We start from the raw sequence: 21,074 nt of genomic DNA, 5'->3' as shown, positions 1-21,074 counted from the left end.
TGCCACATGGTAACACAAGAAGCAATAGCAATGTGCACCCCACACAGCATGTGGGAACTGTTCCAGCTCACTGTCCTGCTTTAGAGCTGAACAAGACCAACTTCTGATGCATATAATTTCTTTTGGAAAGTGAGCACAGCACACCTAGTAGCTGCAGGACTGCCATAGAAGCCTATAACCAAAGGCTGAAACTCATTGGAGAAAAGTACTGGGAGAAGGGTAAGAAGAAATGTTCTGGGAGGCGTTCATGTGCAGATTGGCATAGAGATAATTTAGCACAGCAAGCTTAATTGACTTTAAAGTTTGCAAATTTTTCTTTACGTAGTGAGAAATGGACAAACCAAGAACAGGGCAATAACTGGTTGGTTTTGTTATGAGTTTCTGTTTACTGCTCAAGAATAATACCCAACAGGGAAACAACTCAGGCCTTATTATAGATTCCATTTGTAATTTTATAAAATTCTAACACATAAAATGAATCTATATTTCTGTTCTACACTCCTTAAGCTCCTGAGGCAGTTCAATAAAGATTGAAAAATGGTAGTACAAGGATTTCCTTCCTTTCCCCTGTCTCTGTTAAGTGAAAACTATAGACATCGAAAACATGAATGCTACACAGACAGACAGGCAGGAAGAAAGGAAGAAAGGAAAAAGAAAGAAAGGAAGAAGGAAAGGAAGAAGGAATGAAGGAATGAAGGAGGAAAGGGAAGGGAAGGGAAGGGAAGGGAAGGGAAGGGAAGGGAAGGGAAGGGAAGGGAAGGGAAGGGAAGGGAAGGGAAGGGAAGGGAAGGGAAGGGAAGGGAAGGGAAGGGAAGGGAAGGGAAGGGAAGGGAAGGGAAGGGAAGGGAAGGAAGGAAAGGAAAGGAAAGGAAAGGAAAGGAAAGGAAAGGAAAGGAAAGGAAAGGAAAGGAAAGGAAAGGAAAGGAAAGGAAAGGAAAGGAAAGGAAAGGAAAGGAAAGGAAAGGAAAAAACAGAAAAAAGGCAATACTTTGGCAGGGTGCTGCAGGGAATAGGAAGAAAAATAGAAATTGCACAATGCAAACCTGTCTCAGAACAACCCAAACACAAGCACAAATACTGTATTACATACTATGTTCAAACTCATTACAGATCAGGAGATTCTTTTGACCTAAGAGTCTGTCAGGATAAAGAAATTGCAAACGTGGTGACTGTATGATGCAGAATGAACCTAGCAGTTTATTTAAAACACTATGCTTAATTTGCAATGAGAGCAAAATTTTTCGCTTTAGACAAGACACAAGCAAAACAGTGACTTAGGTACTACATTTCTATACTGAAAATTTGGAAAGCTACTGCACAAAGATGAATACTGTGATTTGAATCAGTCTGAAAGACTCTAATCCCTGGTATCATTGAAATCAATAATTTATATAAATTAGTTGAAGCTAACTTGATGCTACCAGAGCTTGCAGTTAATTTGGTGCATTTTTTAGAAGCTCAGCCCATGGCTGTCATACAGTTCTCACGGAATGCTCTGAGATTTCTTACCATGCACAGGTTTGACCCAGAGGAGGAAGCAACCACAGCACAACTGTGAGTCATATCATGGGGCCTTTGTGTTCTTTTTGCTATTATGGCACTTGTGATGTTTAATGAACTGCAGCCACTCCCTTGTGCTCACGTTTTAAACGAGAAAAGCCAGATATCTGCATGTGCAAAGCAGGTTAGTGTTACAACAGCAGTTAGGACTAACAAGATTTTTTTTTATATAAGATAGTTTATTTTTCCTGCTCATATCGCAACTTGGATTGTTAATTTTCAAACCTGAAATTAATTAACACTGTGCTAAAAGAAATGTAAACCTAACCCTACAAAGAACTCCAAAGGAGCAAGGAAGAATTCTGAACACTCACTGGACTTCACTGCATGTGTGTATTAGATGCACATAGTACACATTAATTAACCTGTAAGTTCTTTTTTCTGTCAGGAGAGTATGTGCTACATTATTTTCCAGTAAACAAAGTACTTTTGTATCCTCTTGGACATACAGAAGTTATGTTTTAAATAGTCTTATTGTGGGGCTGTGTCAAAGTACATCTATGCAACTGGGTTAGAGTTAGTTTTAGAAGCAGAAGCCACCAGGCCTACACTTACATTTACAGTGTTCCCTGCCAGCTCTCCAATCTTCTTCTCTGTGTCCTTTTTCCATTCCTTTTCTACCTTCATTCTTGCTGTTCTATCCCAGCTGTAGCAGGAAGAACTGGGCACCAACTCACTGATTTTGGAACAGCAATATACAGTTCTGCTGAGGGTATTTTTAATGTGTATCTTGGCAAAGCACTGATGAAATAGCCATGCCATTTGAAATAGCCATGTCATTTGAAATAGCCATCATCGTGTTGTCTTTTTAATACAGTCTAGGAAGTTTTCCCCCAAATATCTCACAGGATACACATCAGAGCATTTTGGACATGGCTTCCCTGAAGGATCTAAGAAAATTTGACAGGAACCCCTCTGTTCCTCCCATATCTGCAGCTGCTGTAATACATCAGCTCCTGCAGACAGAAGAAAGAAAAAAGACAAACAGATACTGTCCAGATGGATATTTCCATGCCGGCAGTGATAAAAATGTTGCCTATTCTTTTGCTTCTGAATGTCATTCCCATGGTCTATCCTCAGAGTTGAGTGAACTCCAGCAAGAGAGCTAGCAAGATAGTTCAGTCTTGCCCATGGGGGTAAAACTTTGCAGCTACCATGTGAGGAGGTGGGTAAATGGCTGAAAGAGTTTGTATTTCCTTGAGATATTTTTTAGGATGTTGCCTTACGGTGAATAACCCAAAGATAGCTGGGATTCTCTTCAGAAAGGAAGTGGGAAAAAGCAAGAAAATATGCATAATTTGGCATTTTCTTTGGTGGTTTGGAGTCACCAAAATGAAGGGGTGCCACAGTTTTTGGGGCATCATAAGAAAGCTGCAGAACTATGCCGTATTAAAATATTAACTTTGGCTTGTTTTTCTCTCCTTCCTTTCCTCTCTTCTTTCCTGTTCTCTTTCTGTATCCTATTTCCTTTCCCTTTCCCTTCCCGTTCCCTTTTTTTTTCTTTTCCTTTCTCTCTTTTTCTCTTCCTTTTCTCCCTTTTCCTTTTCTTTTTTCTTTTCAAATTTTTCTTCTTTTTCTTTTTCTTTCCCTTTTTCATTTTCTTTCTCCTCTTCCTATTCCTTTTCATTTTTTCCTTTTCTTTCTCTTTGTTTTGCTTTCTTTTTCATTTTTGTTTTCCTCTTCCTTTTCTTTTTCTTTCCTGTTCCTTAACAGGATGAAGATGACATGCCCTTCAAAATACAGATAAACTCAGTAACCCAAAAATGTTACGGAAAGGAAGATAAAATATCCTAAAAAAAAAAAAAAACAGCTGTGTAGCAAGAATTGACCAGATGAATGGAATTGAGTAGAATGAAATTAAGAGCAAGGTGCCATTTCTTTTCTGTGTCTTGATACTGTAGCAAACAAATCGTTATCTCAAACATTTATTTCCTTATTAATCACTGCAGTACTACATTTCTTGGGAAATAGGGTGGGTACTTAATGAGAGCTTTAGGGGAGAGAGTAATGAGCACTGCGGCAGTAGTATAGGATAAATGCTGGGAATCTAAATCAGCATTTTATATTTTCATCAATACATATTTTCAAAGGGCTGAACAGTCTCTAAGCTGCTATTTTGAGCAATGGGGATTAAGCAAAGTGGTTAAAGCATAGAGTGAAGAAAAACCTGAGGCGTATTGCCTGGATGAATGAACTGCTAGGTGGGTTGAAAATTTGATGAACTGTTGGGTTTAAAGGATAGTAATCAATGAGGTGATATTTAGTTGCTGGCCAGCAGCAAGCAGAATGCCCTGGGTCAGTAGTGAGGCCAGTATTGTTCGTTTGCTTCATTGTAATTTGCATCCTGTCACAGGATGTGCCTGCATCAGATTTTCAGACAGTACTAAACTGGACGGGATAGTTCTCAAACCCAATAGTGGAGCTTCAGTTGAAAGAACTTTGGGAAACTTAAAAATTGAGTGAACAGCAATCTAATGAAGTTTAACAAGGAGTGAAAATGTGTGCATGTAGGGTTAAGTAGTGTCAGGCACCCATAAGGCTGCCTGAGCAGCAGCCCCGCTGAGAAGGATGTGGCTGTCACAGTGGACGCTAAGCTGAATATGAGCCAACAGTGTTTCTGTTGTGAATAAAGTGATAATACACTGGCCTACATTAGGAAGACAGCAGATGAACAGAAATTTTTCTCCCTATTCAGTGCTAATGAGTCAAAATCTGGGATATTTTGTTCTGTTTTGGGCTCCCTGGTCCACGAAGAATGCTGAAAAACAGGACATGCAGAAGTCAAGCAAGATGGCAAGGGGCATATAGCATATGACTTGTGAGGAGAAGTGGAAGAAGAGCAGATCTGATATCAATCTGCAATTGCATTAAAGAGAGCAACAAAGATCATAGAGCTGAACTCTTCTCAGTATGGCAAATGGTAAAACAATGAGCAAAGGCCACCAGGGTAAGACACTGGAGCTGTGACTGGAAGCACGTGATTTTGCATGTGTGGAGTCACACATGAGTTAGACACAAAAGCTGCAAAGCCTCTATTCTTGAAGAGCTTCAAGGGAAGGATAAATAAGCCATGGCTGACCGGAAATACAAGTCACAGTCTTCCTTCAAGTAAAAGGTTGGACTGAATGGACCCTAGAAGTCCATTCCAACCCCTTCTGCAATCGTGAAAGTCTAATACACCATTCTGCTCCTCAGACAGCGAGCAGGACTGAGTTACTGGTTCCTCCTTCTTCTGCCTTTCTCCCTTTCTCCCTCCCTCTCTTCCCCTCTGCCTCAAGTTGCAACAATTACCATCAGGTTAAAAAGTCTGGTAAAAAGTTCTTCCTTTCCAGTTTCTGGATGTTTGCCATCCAACCAATATATACAGTTAAGATTTGTAATGCACCAGGGGCTGTCAGACTGCTTACATCTTATTTTACTCAATTTGGCACTTTATGCACCTTGGCTCAAAACTGCATGCTTTTTTTTTTTATCTGACACCATAGCACTGTCCCTCTCATTCTTACAAAATACTTTTTTTTTTTTTTCTCACAAAACATCATTTGTATTTTCCCTGATAAACCTGCACAACTTAATGGTTAAAATCCAAATAAATCAATACGTACTCATCTTTTCAAGAGACGGCATAAATCCAAGATTTTAGCCCCAAACCACAATGACTTCTGAACCAGAACTGCTGAAGCAGTATGACGCAGCTAAGTGAATTCTCTATCAGCTCAAACCTTACAGACAGAATCCGTTAGCACAAGGATTTAAGCAAGCAGATGGCATCTCAAGTACTAAAGGGAACATGGGTTAACAGCCAAAGAAATATATTTTTAATATTTTGTGATGAGTCACCCCACAACTCCAGTAAATCTGTTTCTGTGGTAGACTTAATAATATATGTTAGCATGTCAGCTGATTCACCAATCAAAAGTATGTGTCACATCAGGTAGCAACTCTAGCCAATAAGCAGCAAATTCACATGTCAAGTCCTTAGCATTAAACCTTTTAAGAAACAAGGCTCCAGCTAAAAAGCTGATGCCAAAGCTAAAACCTGGGATAGGAACGCCAATCCATGGTTGAAGGTACTGCAAAACAGTCACTGGGAATGTGTACAGTTCAGAACGACACTTGCATTTGCAATGAGATACCATAATCTTTTAAAATCAGATATTTTGTTTACAAAGGAGAGAGAAATGAACCCAACTGCAAGTCTTGGACACTGATCTAGTTGCTGATTCTAGAAAAGGATTGCCTTTTTAAGATTGTAGCACAAAGCTGTATAAGATTTAAGTGAAGACTGAAGCCATAGCACATAATATTCCACATGCTTCAACTAAAACCAGATAGAAGTGTTTCTTAAAGGTATATGTGATGCGCTATATGGATCAGAACTCTGAATTGGTATGAAAAAAAATGCTTGTGATTTGCATGTGTAATGGCACACGCCAAAGACTGGGGTTAAATAAAAATACAGAAAAAATAGAACACCAAATCAGTATTTTTAACCCATTCAAAATAAAGCTCTTTAACACATTCTGAACCACCATAAAGATAAAACACCATCACTATTACTGTTGGTCTGTCCTCATTTTCTCTCAAACCTACTCTTACTGCCTCCAGCTATGCTATTCAGCACACCTCTGTAGTACGCGACTCCAGCGATGGAAGTTTTGCACATTGGCATATGATCTCTTCAGCCTAAGCAAATTCACTGCGAATAGTCAGAGCAATGCATTACAGAATGCACACCTCATTAATGCCTCTGACTACTCAGAAAGGTAGAAATGAGATCCAGGTACTGCTTTGAAGGAATTCATTTCTGCAACACAGGCAGGAGAGCAGGAAAAGTTTCTTCACCAGAGGGTGGTGAGCATGGAACAGGCTCCCCAGGGTCATGGCACAGAGCTTCTGGAATTCAATAAGCATCTGGACGGTGCTCTCAGTCATACGGTCTAATTTTTGGATGGTCCTGTGTGGAGTCACTTGTTGGACTCCACGATCCTTATGGGTCCCTTAAATACTCGCAATATTCTATGGTTCTTTGAACTTCGTTTTCATTCGAAGGGAAGAATTTTGGAGCTTGTGTACTGCACAGATGAGGTGCTACGCCGTGACACTTCCACGTTTCATTCTCAGGGTTGTTTAGCCACCCAAGCTCTCCCAACCCACCCAAGCCTCTCTCAAGTTAACAATTTACTGAAACCCAAAGGCCATTATAACTCCGAGGCTGACGGCTTTTATTGGATGATATCCTTCAACTCTCTCCGATATACATTTCCGACGATAACCTGTGCAGCAAAAAACTTCATTCAGCCACAAGAGTGTGCATGTGAGAGGACTGCAAATCTCCTCCGCCAAACCAGAATTAGCCGGTATCGCAGGAATGAAAGAGCGTGGAGATTTGAAATTGCAGGGAATGGAAGCGAGACAGCGCACGAGCCGAGCCGCCCGGGGTGCGAAGGGCCCGGCACCGGCCGCGCACCGCTGCGGACAATAAGCCCCGGGCCGGCGAGCGGGACGAGGAGGAGCGGAGCGGGCGCAGGTCGGCAGCCGGACGCCGCGGATCGGGGCGTGGGGCGGCGCGGCGGGGCCGGCTGGCGGCGGGGCGCAGCGCTGTGCCGGGCGGGGAGAGTGGACCTCGTGGGGTGAGGACCTCCGAAGGGGCCGGGAGGAGCCGCACGGCACCGGCAGAGCCGCGAGGAGGGGCGCGGGCCGGGGAGCGGGTGGTGCGAGCGCCCCGGGGTCGGGCTGCGGGGCCCGGGGCAGCCCCAGGGCGGCGGGAGGCGGCGGTGGCGGCCCCGCCGCAGCGGGGTAACTAGCGGTCATCCTTTGTGCGCGGCGGGCGGGCGGTTCCAGCCCCGCGCCCTCCCCCGGCGCCGCCCCGCGCGGAGCCCCGCAGCGCCGCGGGCCCGGCAGGTGCTGCCGCGGGGAACGCTCTGCCGGGGCGGTGCTGCGCGTGCACGAGCCCGACTCGCGCGTTAGGGAGGGCGTGACGCGTAGAGCTTCCCAAAGCTTACGGCACGGAGATGCGGCCGGGGAGCAACCTTCCCGTTCCCCGCGCACCGCTCGCCGCCTGAGCCCGTTCCCGCCGGCCGCTGCCGCTGGTGCTCGCGCTGAAGGCGCAGCGTCGCCGCGTGGCGCGCGGAGCCCTCCGAGCGGATCCAGCGCAGCGCGCAGGGCCGCCAGCCCGAGCCGGGACGCTGCTGTATGCCGGCTGGTGGCCCCAGCAGTCAGTTTTCCTATTTGCGTTTTTCTCTCACTCTGCGGGCATGCACGCTTACACAGCGTGCCTCTGATCTGCAGACGTGGAGCTGATCTGACCTGTAATTGCATCTCCAGTGAAGTCACTGACGATCGAAGTGCTTGGCATAGGTTCCGGTTACAACAGCGTAACACCCAAACACACCCTAAGCGCACTGCTTTTAGCAGTAGTTTTCCTATATTTCTTCAAAAGACAACTCATGACATGTATCTAATGAGAATACTGTAAAGCAAACCTTAGTACTATTTATGAAGTATTTCCGAGTTATATCCACTGGAAGTACCTTTAAATTCCCATTTGATCCCATGCTTTTCAAGGCAGAAGCAATCATACTGGAAAAGGGTACCAAAGGATATGTATAATTTTCACCGCACGGACTTTTCGTATCCAGTTTTTCTGATGATCCCATTCAACTTCTAACCAGGGAGCCATAGTGCCAGTAATGGCACAGGGGACTTGGATGCTTCTCTGCTAACTTTGGTCTTGTTACAGCACCTGCATTAGTCTCTTAAATAGCTCGTGAGTCAGATTTTTAGAAAAGCTCAGTGTTTATGTGGACTCCAATGTTGGAGCCAATTTGCTAAGAGCTCTGCGTATCGTGTGTGCTTACAGTATAAAAAGCTTTTCTGAAAAAGATCTAGTCGTTCTCCAGCTGCCCAAACAATAATCCAGATTCTCCTGTTTTCAAATGCAGCTCCTTGTGAGGGGCTGTATGTATGCAAACACTGTTACTGCGAGAGTCTTCACTGCCTTGCTCACTGGGGAAGCATGTCTGGCTTCATCCATCAGCTGCTATCATTTTCATTGCAGTTTCTCTAGGATTTCACGATTACTGAGAGCCTCTTGGGCTTCTCTGCCTTCTGTGCTCCTGTGTTCTTGTCAGTGCTGCAGTGTGGGAAGAAGGCTGAGGGCAGGTAAGAGCACTTCTCCTGGGCTATAGGCTATGGGCGGTGAGTTGGTGGTGGTGAGAGAATCCAGACATCCGATCCTTGCTTTCTCCAGAGCTTCAGAGTTTGTGCAGCTATTGGAAATGACCTGCTGTGCTTTTGAGTGTATTCACTCTGAACTTGTGACATCAGCATAAAAGTAGTAAGAAGTGAGAATCCTATTCAAAGGAAAAGTATATACAATTTCCCAAGCTTTGTGAGGGTTGCTGCAAGCCTGCATCAACTTGCATCTAATCAGGCTAAGCCCATTCTGTCAGGAAGCTTGCACTTTCTCTGCTGTTAGAAAGATGAGTGTCATATCTTTGAATCTCTACGCCAATTATTTTTGCTTTAAAACTTTTTAGAAGTATGAAAGATGTCTCGATTTCCTTCCTGTCCAAAGAAGAATTTTTTTGTATCCAGTATCAGAATGCAGATGCACACAAAAAATAGTCAGAAGCACGAAGGGTGAGGTTCCACACTGAGACCTCACTCTGACTCTTGAGTTACATAATTTTGTATTCCATTATTTAAGATGTACTGTAATAGCTATCATACATTTTTCACTAATCCTACACAGCCTGTGCTTAGCAGCTTGAAATTTTCATTCATTCTGCTATTTCTCATTTTTTTTCCACTAGCATTATTATTCAGTAACTTTCTTACCTTATGTAGTTCATCTTTCTCTCTTGTGAGTGGGCAGTGTCCTCAATAGGTAGCCAGATAAACTGCATCAGCGGGGGACCTCACTCCTAGTAACCCTGTAAGAAAGGGTGAAAATGCCATCTTTGAGACCTACGCACTGTAGAAGAAGGATTAAGTATAATTTTAACTAAGGCTGTCCCAGGCTGTTCTGTTCTGTTCAAAGTCTGCACCCCTCACTCCTCACCATTCCCCTCACCACATACACAGTCCTGCCTGAAACACCCTGGAGGACTCCAGAAAGATGAATAAGCCTATGCTCCTATAGAAATACTCCTATATTTAAAGACTAACAGCACCTTTTCATTAGTACAAAGTCTGAATAATTCCATTCACTGTCAATGTGTTGTGCAGAGGAGCTGGCCCTGAACTGGAGACATATCTTTAGAGGGCTCACAGAATACATGAAGCTCTCAAAAACAATTCTGATAACTTTCTTATCTTGTTTGGGTATTGTGAAGTTGATGACTTTTTTCTATTTCTCCAGAAAAGAAGGGGAAAAAATTACCATCTCTGGTAATTTGTATCATTACACTTATTTCTAGTCTCCATGGAAACCTATGTGGTGCTCACAACCATGTAACATTTTGATATGTTGCATAAATCAGATGGAGGGAAGATTAGGTTCTTCATCTTGCCTGTTACTCAATTAAAAATTGCTTGCAAATACTCTACAACACTGTGTTGTAGAGTAACATTCACAGTAAGAAAGAAAGAAATGAAGGTAAACAAGATATTATGGCCTGATCCTACATGTCTATGCATATAACTCTGCCACACAGTTTGATTCTGATAGGCATTGACATTGATTTGGAAGAGTTCATTGGTTTTAGTAGGATTATATGGATTAGTACTATGGAATCTGAGAGTAGAATAGTAAACAGTCAAACTGACTCTAACAGTTTTAAACTTGCCAGAGATGAAGTAACAGCCCCTTCTTTGTAATGTATATAAGCAAAGCTTTGTGAAAGTCAAGAACCTTATAACTTTATCTTTCTGTCTTCACTACTAAGGAAGAAATACATATCAAAATTTGTTTCCTCTGAAAAAGTACAGTAATTTCATCTACCCGCCTCTTCAAGATTTCTATTTCTTTACTCCAAGCTTTATTAACTTGAACACGAAGCAAATAATCTTACTGGGACAGCAGAAGGAATACACAGAGAGAGCCCAATCTTCTTCTCTGACCAGAGCCAACCCATGAAGAGTGAGTGCTCTCAGCCACGTACAAGTAAGTAAACAAATGCTAATGGAAATGATGTGACCTACTGGCACCTATAAATACCCTGATGTAGACAGCCATGATAATAAAGTACATACACATTAATTGGAAAATTTTCTAAGTATTTTGCATTAGAACAATGAAAATCGAGTACAAGGGAAAAAAGGTGAAATACAATTGTGATTTATGCTATTCACTATAACCAAGCCACAAAATCAGGTCATTTTGAATGTGTTTTGAAATTATTTACTTTGTTTCAGAATACTGTGGAAAAAATGTATGCCAGTCGAGAAGATATTGGATATGATTTTGGAGATGACTCAAAAGTTGGAAGTAAGCCAATTAAGCCTAATCCAAACATCGATGGAGGATGGGCTTGGATGATTGTATTTTCCTCTTTCCTTGTGCACATACTTATCATGGGGTCCCAAATGGCCCTTGGAATACTCAACATGGAATGGCTTGAAGAGTTTAATCAAAGTCGTGGCTTAACAGCATGGGTTAGCTCTCTTAGCATGGGCATAACACTTATTGTAGGTATGTTCTAACATCATTTATTTCAGAACTACAGAGATTTTTGGAATATGTTTGCTGCTCACCCTTCAAATATTTTCTTACAGTTTTCAGTTTACTAGCAGAGCTGCTCAGTTTCTTCTCAGTTATCTCTTTTAATTTGTCCAGGTGACAAATTACAAATTACAGGAAGATAGGGGACAACAGGGAAGATGACAGAGAAGACAATTAGACCAGGCAACAATGTGAGCAGGAAAAGGATGCTTGTGACTTCAAGGTCTCACTAGAATCTGGAAAACAGGTCTTCTGCTAAGCCTGTGGTCCTCTCCATACTCTATCTATGAGAAAATGTTGATTTTTCTGTTGAAATGTAGAAAATGAAATATTTGTTTTCTAATTACTTCTTAAAAAAGTTCTGCACTCGCAGCTTTTGCATTGGGAAAAATGGTTTCAGTTTCTTCCTCTGTTTAAGCCATTCCTTCATGGAACAATCTTGATTTTAGATCTTAAGGGTATTTGCTAAGTATGCTAAGTAAGGTTGGTTAGATGAATTTTTTTTTCCACAATAATAAGGGAAAAAAAAGCCTGAATTGGGTGAGTGGCACGATGTTTTAACATCATGTTTAAAGCATCATTAAGAATTTTTGTGTGAAAAATTATCGAAGAGTTTAGGGATTTAAATAAATAACATGGTATTTCTTCACGTCCTTTAACAGGTCCTTTCATTGGTTTATTCATTACCATGTGTGGGTGCCGCAAAACAGCAATAATTGGAGGGATACTGAATGCCCTAGGCTGGATATTGAGCGCTTATGCCTCAAATGTGCACTACCTCTTCCTTACATTTGGAGTAACAGCTGGTAAGCTAGACTAGCATTTGAAAGTTCTTTCAGATGATTTTTGATGCCTTTGGATGTTATCTGGGTGAGTGAAAAGGGAAGTTAGACTGGTTCCTGGAGTGTTTTTCCGATTTAAAATAAAGTTTTAGTTATGGAATGTAATTCCATAACTATGAAACTTTTGATTTCAGTTTATTCAGCCCTCATGTGATCTGGCACAGTGCTAAAATCTTGAGAATCAGAAGCAGTGAGCAACATCCTTTATTCCAGTAGAGTTATTGCTGTTTCTCCTTCACAGTCCTTACAGATTTGTCTTTTCAGAAAGCTCATTTGTTTACACAGTGGATTAGTCCCAATGGCTTTTGTTGTCATTTAAATCTACCAAGTGAAGATGGCATTTTTATCAGTTTGTCCCATGTGAATATATTAGAAGGCATTCTTAATTAGAAGAATTAATGTAACCAAAGCTCTAACAAATGGATTTTCAAAAGATTAAAATATTGTTGAGCTGTATAGCTAGCTAGCTCTCTCTTTGTCAAAGAAATAAATAGCATATATATTTTTACAGGAATTGTTACACGTTAGCAAAATATCAGAATATGATTACTACATAGTGTTTCTATAGCCATAATTAGGGTGTAACATGTTTTTAATGAAAAAAAAAAAGATAAGCATGACTTTCTTCCAAATATACTGTTTGTTTAATCTTCTGAATCCCTTTGAGTAGATCTGATCTGCCTGAATGAGAACAATGCATGAAGTCATAAGTAATGAGTTCTTTGCCTCAGTCTTCATGGCCAATCAGGCTTCCCATGCCTCTTGTGTCCCTGAACCTCTAGGCTGGATCTGGGGGAGCAAAATCCCTCATGCTGTAAGAGCAGAGCAAGTTCAAGACCACCTCATGATGCTGAATGTGCACAAGTCTATGGGGCCAGACAACATGCATCTGGGATCCAGTTCTGAAGGAACTGGCTGATGTGGTTGCCAAGACACTCTCCATGATATTTGAAAAATCACAGCTGTCAGGCAAAGTCTCTGGTGACTGTAAAAAGGGAAACATCACTCCCATTTTTAAGAAGCAAGGAGGAAAGGAGGACCAGGCCCTGGCGCTGCTGCCCAGAGAGCTGTGGATGCTTCATCCCTGTAGGTGCTCAAGGCCAGGTTGGATGGGGCCCTGGGCAGCCTGAGCTGGTGGGGGGCAGCCAGCCCACGGGAGGGGTTGGTACTAGATGGGCTTTAAGATCCCTTCCAACCTAAGTTATTCTATGATTCTGTGATCTGAGCAATGCTAAGCAAGTCAAGGAGTTTTGAAATATAATTAATTCCATGGCTGATATGACAGAAATTCAATGTAAAAAATGGTTTGTAATCCTAACAGTAGCTGAAATGCAGTCTCTCAAACTACCCCTTCACAGGATTTCAGAGAAATCTGCAGAATTTCTGTACATAATTTTTTATCTTTCTGGATGGGAAAAAAAACCTCATAAGGACCACTATGACAACTCTTTATACTAGTGTACTATAGATTTCAGTAGTCCTGTACATTCCTGAACAAAGAGCAATAATTATAGGCAAGGTTTTGGCCTTTTGGCAGGTTTTGTTTCCATACATATTTGTTATATTCAGGCAGACAGGAGCCTGAGTTATCTCAACCCTTGCTGCTTCTCAGAAAGAGCATACCAAAAATATGGAACAAAAATGCGGAGATTATGTAGATATTTTAAAAGATTTTAAAATGTGAGCTGAAAATTATATTTTCAGAAAAAAAATCTGAGGCAAATTTTTACGTGAGGTGGAGAAATGAGATGCTGTTACAGTAGGAATGCAGGGCAGAAAAACAGCATAGGAATGCCTGAGGTGTTCATTTCAACTCCATGAGACCTCTCCTTGCAGGGCCTCAGCCACCTGTTTGCTTTATTTGCCACCACTGCTGCTCACCATCCCCTCACACAACATCTCACTGTCTCTTCTCTCACTGTCCCCTCACACACCATCCCCTCAGTCACAGTCACCATAAGCACCATCCCCTCACTGACTGTCCCCTCACACACTGTCTCCTCACTGTCCCCTCACACGCTGTCCCTTCACTTACTCTTCCTTCATGCACCGTCCCTTCGCCGTCCCCTCACTCACCGTCCCTCCCTTCTCTCACTGTCCCCTCACGCACCATCCCCTTGCTCACTATCCCCTTGCCATCCCCTCACTCACCATCTCCTCCATCACTGTCACTTCCACTTCCTGTCAGTTTCTTTATGGTCACTTCACTCAGTTCCCTCACTCCTCATTGCACCGCCCTGAGCCTGTCACTCCTCATGGCCTTGCTGCCTGTCGCTTCACACCCTGCTCCTTCCTCGTGGTCGCCTCACTGCCACCACAGGGAAGTTTCCTCCCTCCTTCAGACTGAGGTTTTCTTACAGTGGCTGCCTCCTGCTGTGATCACTGCCTCCGCACAGTGCTTATGGGTGTCATAACGGCTGCTGTGTTTCTCTCAGGCCATGGTGACCCTCACACTGAATGACCCCATGGTCCCAGCCCTGCTCCCTGTCCCACAGCACCCCTCACCTCAGAGCGGTTCCCCTCCACCAGCTCCTCATGGCACCTGCTCCATCCGCAGTTCCCTCATCTCCTGGCTGCCAGCTCTATCCCAGCCTGCTGTCTCCTCCTCACAGCAGCAGTCTGTGGCAAAATAGCTCTCAGGCCCCGAAGGGAGAGCAGAGGCAGGTTGTGTTGCAAAGCTGAAGTGCCAAATCTGTGAGGAGAAGACAACAGAGAGGCCTGTGTCCTGTGTATACATGTAAAGGTGGCATGCCTTTGCCTGAACTAGGCCTCATTTTGCCATGTAGCCCACAGAATGGAAAGATAACACAATGTATACACTTCTTACTTCTCAGGGTGTTCATGGGAGCTCAGTGAACACTGAGTGAGTACAAGCACAGGCAGATGGGAACAGGGCTTCTTCCATCTGTTGCACAGCCAACTTCAGGCCAGCATGAGGCAGGGGGTCCTCTGGAGGGCAGAGAGATTGACTGCAAGTTTTTGCCTGGATGTGAGGGGGAGGCCTCGTGCAAAACAGAAGCCAGATAATGTGCTGCATAGCACAGCAATAAATGCTTTTAGCAGGTGCAACGGGTCAGCTCTGAGCATGATAAACTGCAAGGATGTTGGCGTGATTGTTTTCAGTCTTTGCTGGAGAAGCAGCTCTACTCCTGCTTTAGCTGTAGGGTGTTATGCAGCTACCTTATTGGCTATTTTAGGAAAGATTTTAAGCCCAAAATGCTGTTGTAAATTATGACCACAGTAAATTTGAAAACATTTTCTGCATTCACCATTATTATAGTCCTCTTTAAGTGGCAGGGATTGCAAAACTGGACAACTATTACTGTTATGGATGCATCTGCATAACACTAAACACTTTCTGCTTGAGTATCACAGATTTTGGACAACGCTACAAAATAGAAATTAAAAAACTGAATATTTATTCTTGGTATTACTGTTACGCTTCTGCAAAAGTTAGGAATAAATCCGATTCATTTTTTGCTGATTTTTATCCTGTTGGCATGAAGTTCAGGTTTATTTTGATTTTTCTTTTCATAGGCATTGGGAGCGGCATGGTTTATCTGCCTGCAGTGGTCATGGTAGGACAGTATTTTCATAAGAGAAGAGCACTTGCACAAGGACTCAGTACCACAGGAACAGGGTTTGGAGCTTTCTTAATGACAGCCTTACTGAAGTACCTCTGCAGGGAATTTGGGTGGAGGAATGCCATGTTCATCCAGGGTGCAATCTGCCTGAACCTTTGTGTCTGCGGGGCACTTATGAGACCACTTTCTCCCAAAGTCCTTAATGAAAAGTATGTTGTAAGAAGTAATAGTGAAGATAATCAGGCAAAAGCTCTGTCTCATTCTGCAGAGACTATAAAATCCAATGGAGTCCTCAGTGAAGAACCAGAAAAAAAAGAAGTGATAAAAAATGAAGAAGTGCTTGACGATATTAAGCACATAGAAATTGGAGGAAAATCTCGGATTGGAAAGAGCATGTATGGACTGCGCATCCTTAAGACAGTGAGCCAGCAGACGGTTACAGTCAGGAAGGGCTTTGGGATCTGGTACTCCAGTTACTTTGGAGCTGCATCACTGTTCACCAACAGAGTATTTGTGGCCTTTATAATCTGGGCTTTGTTTGCCTATAGCAGCTTTGTCATTCCCTTTATTCATCTTCCAGAAATAGTCAAGCAGTACAGTTTATCTAGCCAGAACAATGTATTTCCTTTGACGTCCATTATAGCAATTGTTCATATTTTTGGTAAAGTGATCCTCGGAATCATCTCTGATCTCCCTTGCATCAGCACTTGGAATGTCTTCCTCATGGCTAACTTCACCCTGGTCACCTGCATTCTTACTTTGCCATTAATGCAAACATACATTAGTCTGGCTGTGGTTTGTGCTCTAATAGGATTTTCTAGTGGCTATTTTTCTCTAATGCCTGTTGTGACTGAAGATTTGGTTGGAACTAAACACCTTGCAAATGCCTATGGCATCATCATTTGTGCCAATGGAATATCTGCATTGCTTGGACCACCCTTTGCAGGTAAAAAGTTCAGATTTTTGACCAACAGTTGTTTGTTTTGTAGATGTGTGACTTGTTATTTTATCGAGCTTTTTTATGAACACCTGTAGTTATCAAAAAGGCAGCTGCTCCAGAAGGGCCTGCAACATCCAGCTTTACATTGCATATATTTACAGAACACATCTGTTGCTCACTATGCACACATTACAAATTACCATCCTTGTAAATAACCCCAAAAATATTACAAGCTGTACTTTCAATGGTATACTTCTTTAAGATATTATCATACCCTTTTTAAAAATCAGAAAGGATAACCTATTTTTATATGTTCATGTAGCATAAAAACTATGTTCACATACATGCTCATGCCTATATCTAGATGAAAAAAAGATGAATAGTTTTCAGGGTATTTGTACCATAGTATTTGCACCAAGAACTAGAAAGTGTGTTTGGGCTTCACAGCTCTAAGCTGTCCATGGATGTATTAATTTAATGGACTTGTCTTTGCCTTTCTTCTGCCCATGGTACCTACTTTTGAGAGTGCACTGCTCAGAATCTTGTTACTCCTTTACACGGCAGAAGCCAAAGTGCACAAAGCATTATGCCTACAGTCACTTGGGTTTAAAAAACATTCATTATAAATTTTCTCATACAAAGAAGTTGGGCAGTATAGTGGGGAACTGATGGGGAAAGATGGAGGTGGTGATGGTCAGTATTGTAGTCAGATTACGGCTGTCTGTAAGAGAGAAGCAAATCAGAAGAAAGCTGCAGGAAGCCTTGTGACTTATGGCACTGGTCAGCCAGGAGTGGCACTGGGCTGATCTATAGCCAGTTTGACCACCGGCAGCCCAGGAAACACACAGTGCTCTCATCTATCCCTAGCATCAAGTGAGATTAAGTTATTTAGAAGAAAGCTCATTTAGCATCCTTTGGCAAGCATCAGACTTTACCATATACGCTTAGCCCCTCTCAGTCTGTGCTCAACGTAGCTTCATGTTTGGTCATTAGTAATGAAGCAAACTGGATGTGACTAGTTGGTGTGAAAAAAGTTTCTCATCTTGAGATTACATGGCAATACAGCCAGAATTAAATGGGGTAATTTCACTATTTGGGTTTTCAAACCTTTCTGAATTAGTTTTCATGTATTTTTGCAAAGGGATTAAGGCTAGAATTGAATTAATTGCAGTACCAAGATTTCTAAAAAGTCTTTTATTGGCATGTGAATCTTTAGAACACTTTTGGGAATGTCTTTGCTTGCACAAGGCCCAGTATTTAAGCTAGCCTGCATGACACAGTAGCAGTACTGGGCATAGCAGTAATAGCAAAGAAAATAGCAGAGTGGAAGAAGTAGTTGGTTTGGGATTCCAAACTGTCTAAAGTCAGACCTGTTGCAGTAATTTATCTGAAAAATGTACAGTTTCAGATAGAAGATTGCTCGTGTTCCCAGAATGGCACACAGCTAACATCCCATTTTGAGATTCCGTAATACTTACATGAGGGTGATAGGTTTTGAATTAGTTTTGGGTTATGGTGAGTGACCAAGAGATTTTGTTAGTGCATTTCTATTTGCCTTTTCTAGGTGTTACAATCACCACATCATTTTTCTTTCAAAGCAACTAAGGTTTTCAGTAAAATGTCATGAGAAAAAGGTGCAGTATCTTTCATATATTCCCAAGCAATTTACCTTATTGTCCAGCTTTGTAATATGCGTGTTTTGTCCTTATTTTGCAGGTTGGATCTATGACATCACACATAAATATGATTTTTCTTTTTATATATGTGGCTCGCTATATTTGGTGGGAATCTTATTTTTATTTATGCAACCTTATATTGGAAAGAAACAATCACAGGAAAAATCTACCGAAGAGGCACAAGTATAGAACAAATTCCTGATTTTTTTTTTTACACAATTTATTTCTTTCCATGTTTCTATTGCATGGCAGTTTAAAGCTGTTCTTCTTAAGGAACCAACCACGCTGAGCTGTGCTTAAGTACTTACGTGAAAGGAAAATGTGCACCAAAATGATAATAAATTATTAGAAATATGTTTTTAAAATGACTTAAGATCTTTCACTTTAGTACTAAGAATTATAGAGTTTAAAAGCACACTGACAGTCTTAAAATTGGAGTGATGCTAGAAATATTTACTTTTGATTCTCTTAACTTTTCACCACTAACTTTTGGTGAAACTCCATTGACTGCAGTGCAGTTACTTCTGATTTGTAAGATAATTTGATCAGGATGCAAATGATTTATAAAAATCCTTCCTACTATGTATCCTATCTGATAAAAGATGAGTTAGTACATATAAGAAAATGATTGTATTTCTTACCTGGCTAGTCAAGTACTGCTGAAATGCTAGTACAGTACTTCAATTAGTTCAATATATTAAAATTCAAGATTCTGTGATGCAAAGCTGAAGAAAATTTCTTATGTTTTTCTGAAAGGGCTCTCTACTTGAACGATTTTTTATTTTTATTTTTAATTATCAAGTGCATGGTAAATTAGCCATCTTCAATATGTGGGCTGTACTGTATGTGCTCTGACACTTCATGCGCCTGAAGGAAAACAAACAGAAAAGCAAAACCAGAAAACTGATGGGAAATATTAACTTGATTCTTCAACAGAAATGATAAGCAGCAAACGCTGATGATCTGTTACACCAGTTCCACATGCACGAGTTACCACATTCAGATAGACTGATTTCTGATTTCAGATTCAACTTCTCCAGCAGTTACTCATGATTTATGTTGATGGAATTGAGAACAGAATATGGAACTGTGTATATAGTCCTCTAGTTCTGCTCACTGAAATTCAGCTCTATTATTGTGGACGACATCCAACGTAAATCGCTGTAGCTGTGTTAACTGTCCTAGAGCTACTGATCACACCTGTATCAGGTAAAGATACCCGACATGAGAACAAATGCTTTTTGAATTACTAGAGTTATGCCTTGAAAAGTTAAAATTGGTCTGACTCTTGTCTGTGGTCTTTTATGATAGAGAAATAATTTATTTAAATGAACAACAGTCCCTTTATTGTAAAAAACAACAACAACAAAACAAACCAGTATATTTAAGGGAGCAAATGCTGTTGTTATGGCATATCCAGGTTCTTACAGGTTCTTAAGCCTGCCTTGTGGTTTGAAACCTTACAGTGAAAGCACCAGACCACAGACTGGAAAATATTTCCAGAAACAGTTTGACCTTTCTGGCTGCTGTCTGGCTGGGATAAGTAATCTGTACTAAAGAAACAGAGCTGGGCAAAACTGGCCAAATACACCGTAAGAAAGAACTGAACTACAGCATGCTAAGTTTTGCTACAATTAACTTCAGAATAAAAACTGCTGAATTATGAGCCATTGTGTTGCTGTATACAAGTACACCAGGAACTGCCTGAGACTGGTCATGTTTTAGATGTTTACTCACTAGCAAATCAGATAACACAAAGCATGGAAGAACTCCAGTCAATTTAAAATATTTACATAAATTTTCTTAAGCAACATTAACGCAGAATGTTTTGAATAATGCTACAAAGCACCATACATCTCAGCTTTGACAGGTGAGCCTGATGTTAGTTTTCCTATATGAAATAAACGTCACTGTTTCTTTTCCCTGCTTGCTTCACAAATGCTTTTTCGTGACAAATCAAGTTCTGGGTCTACTACTGATACATGCCACTTGAATTCTCTAAAAGCAATCAACATTATTCAGTTGTATTGAAGAAATATTTAAAACAGTTACTGAGGTGAAAACCTCAAGAAAACCCCAAACTACCGAAAGATTTAGATTTGATATAGTATTTATGGCTTTAAAATCCACATTAAAGCAATTGAGGTGGCAGTGAATTGCAGCATGTGGCATGAATAAGCAGACAGTTTATTTCTTAAAATCAGCTTTTTTTGCTGAAAAAAAAATATTCATGTAAACCACACCAACATCAGTTCTTTAGTTACAGGTTTAATGTCTTGGTGTGAATGCTACTGCTAACTTATTTTAGCTGAGCTCTCTTTCATTGGTGAAATATATATATTATAGTGATGATTTGCCTCAATTTCTTTCTATTTTTTGAAAGATATATAGTCATTATACTTAAAACCTAACTTTGCCTTTTGTTAAAATCATCTTTATTTGCATAGTACTGTAATGAATATGTTGCTCATTTATATCTGCAAGATACCTTCCTATAGAAGTCCTTTATGAGCCCTATAACGGGAATAAACATATAATACCCCAAATTTTACTTTCTGTTCATTTACTAATGAGGTTCACTTCCTACACTTAAAAATGAAGATTCTCCTGCAAAATGGTTGCTCACATTTCTTTTAAGAGAAGATGGGGATACGTGGTTGATCAAAGAGATAAGAAAGTGGGCTGAGTGAGAACAGGGAAATGAGGATACTGAACTACTATTAACTCAGTCCATGCTGACCAGTGTGGGTTCTAGTTGTCCTAACCTGAAACTGCCTAAATCAGTTATGTCACAAACTAATAAAG

The 21,074-nt window shown here is 41.2% G+C and overlaps 2 protein-coding genes across 19 annotated transcripts in view; one reads left to right on the top strand and one right to left on the bottom strand.

Annotated features, from left to right (window-relative positions):
* Positions 1–21,074, bottom strand: part of ZBTB38 (zinc finger and BTB domain containing 38) — a 90,603-nt gene that overhangs the window by 49,792 nt on the left and 19,737 nt on the right. For all 6 annotated transcript variants that reach the window (XM_046898650.1, XM_046898652.1, XM_046898646.1 and 3 more), the window contains exon 3: positions 9,403–9,497. The gene's annotated coding sequence lies outside the window, so the exon portion shown is untranslated. The remainder of the gene's footprint in view (positions 1–9,402; positions 9,498–21,074) is intronic.
* On the top strand, positions 6,860–20,815 carry SLC16A14 (solute carrier family 16 member 14). Of its 13 annotated transcripts, none has more exons than XM_046898670.1 (7): positions 6,860–7,090; positions 8,630–8,724; positions 10,543–10,669; positions 10,921–10,993; positions 11,890–12,033; positions 15,607–16,599; positions 18,310–20,815. In XM_046898670.1, the coding sequence occupies exons 4-7, from the start codon at positions 10,936–10,938 to the stop codon at positions 18,456–18,458; spliced, it is 1,344 nt and encodes a 447-aa protein (XP_046754626.1). In that variant the 5' UTR covers positions 6,860–7,090; positions 8,630–8,724; positions 10,543–10,669; positions 10,921–10,935; the 3' UTR covers positions 18,459–20,815. The 13 variants fall into 13 exon arrangements, with proteins under 13 accessions (XP_046754626.1, XP_046754622.1, XP_422602.2 ...); XM_046898666.1 differs by having other exon boundaries at positions 10,921–11,197; XM_422602.7 differs by having other exon boundaries at positions 8,621–8,724.

Source organism: Gallus gallus, chromosome 9 (genome assembly GCF_016699485.2).
Source record: "Gallus gallus isolate bGalGal1 chromosome 9, bGalGal1.mat.broiler.GRCg7b, whole genome shotgun sequence".
NCBI lineage: Eukaryota > Metazoa > Chordata > Aves > Galliformes > Phasianidae > Gallus > Gallus gallus.
The sequence above is the reverse complement of the archived record's forward strand: the minus strand, read 5'-3'. Positions and strand labels throughout refer to the sequence as shown.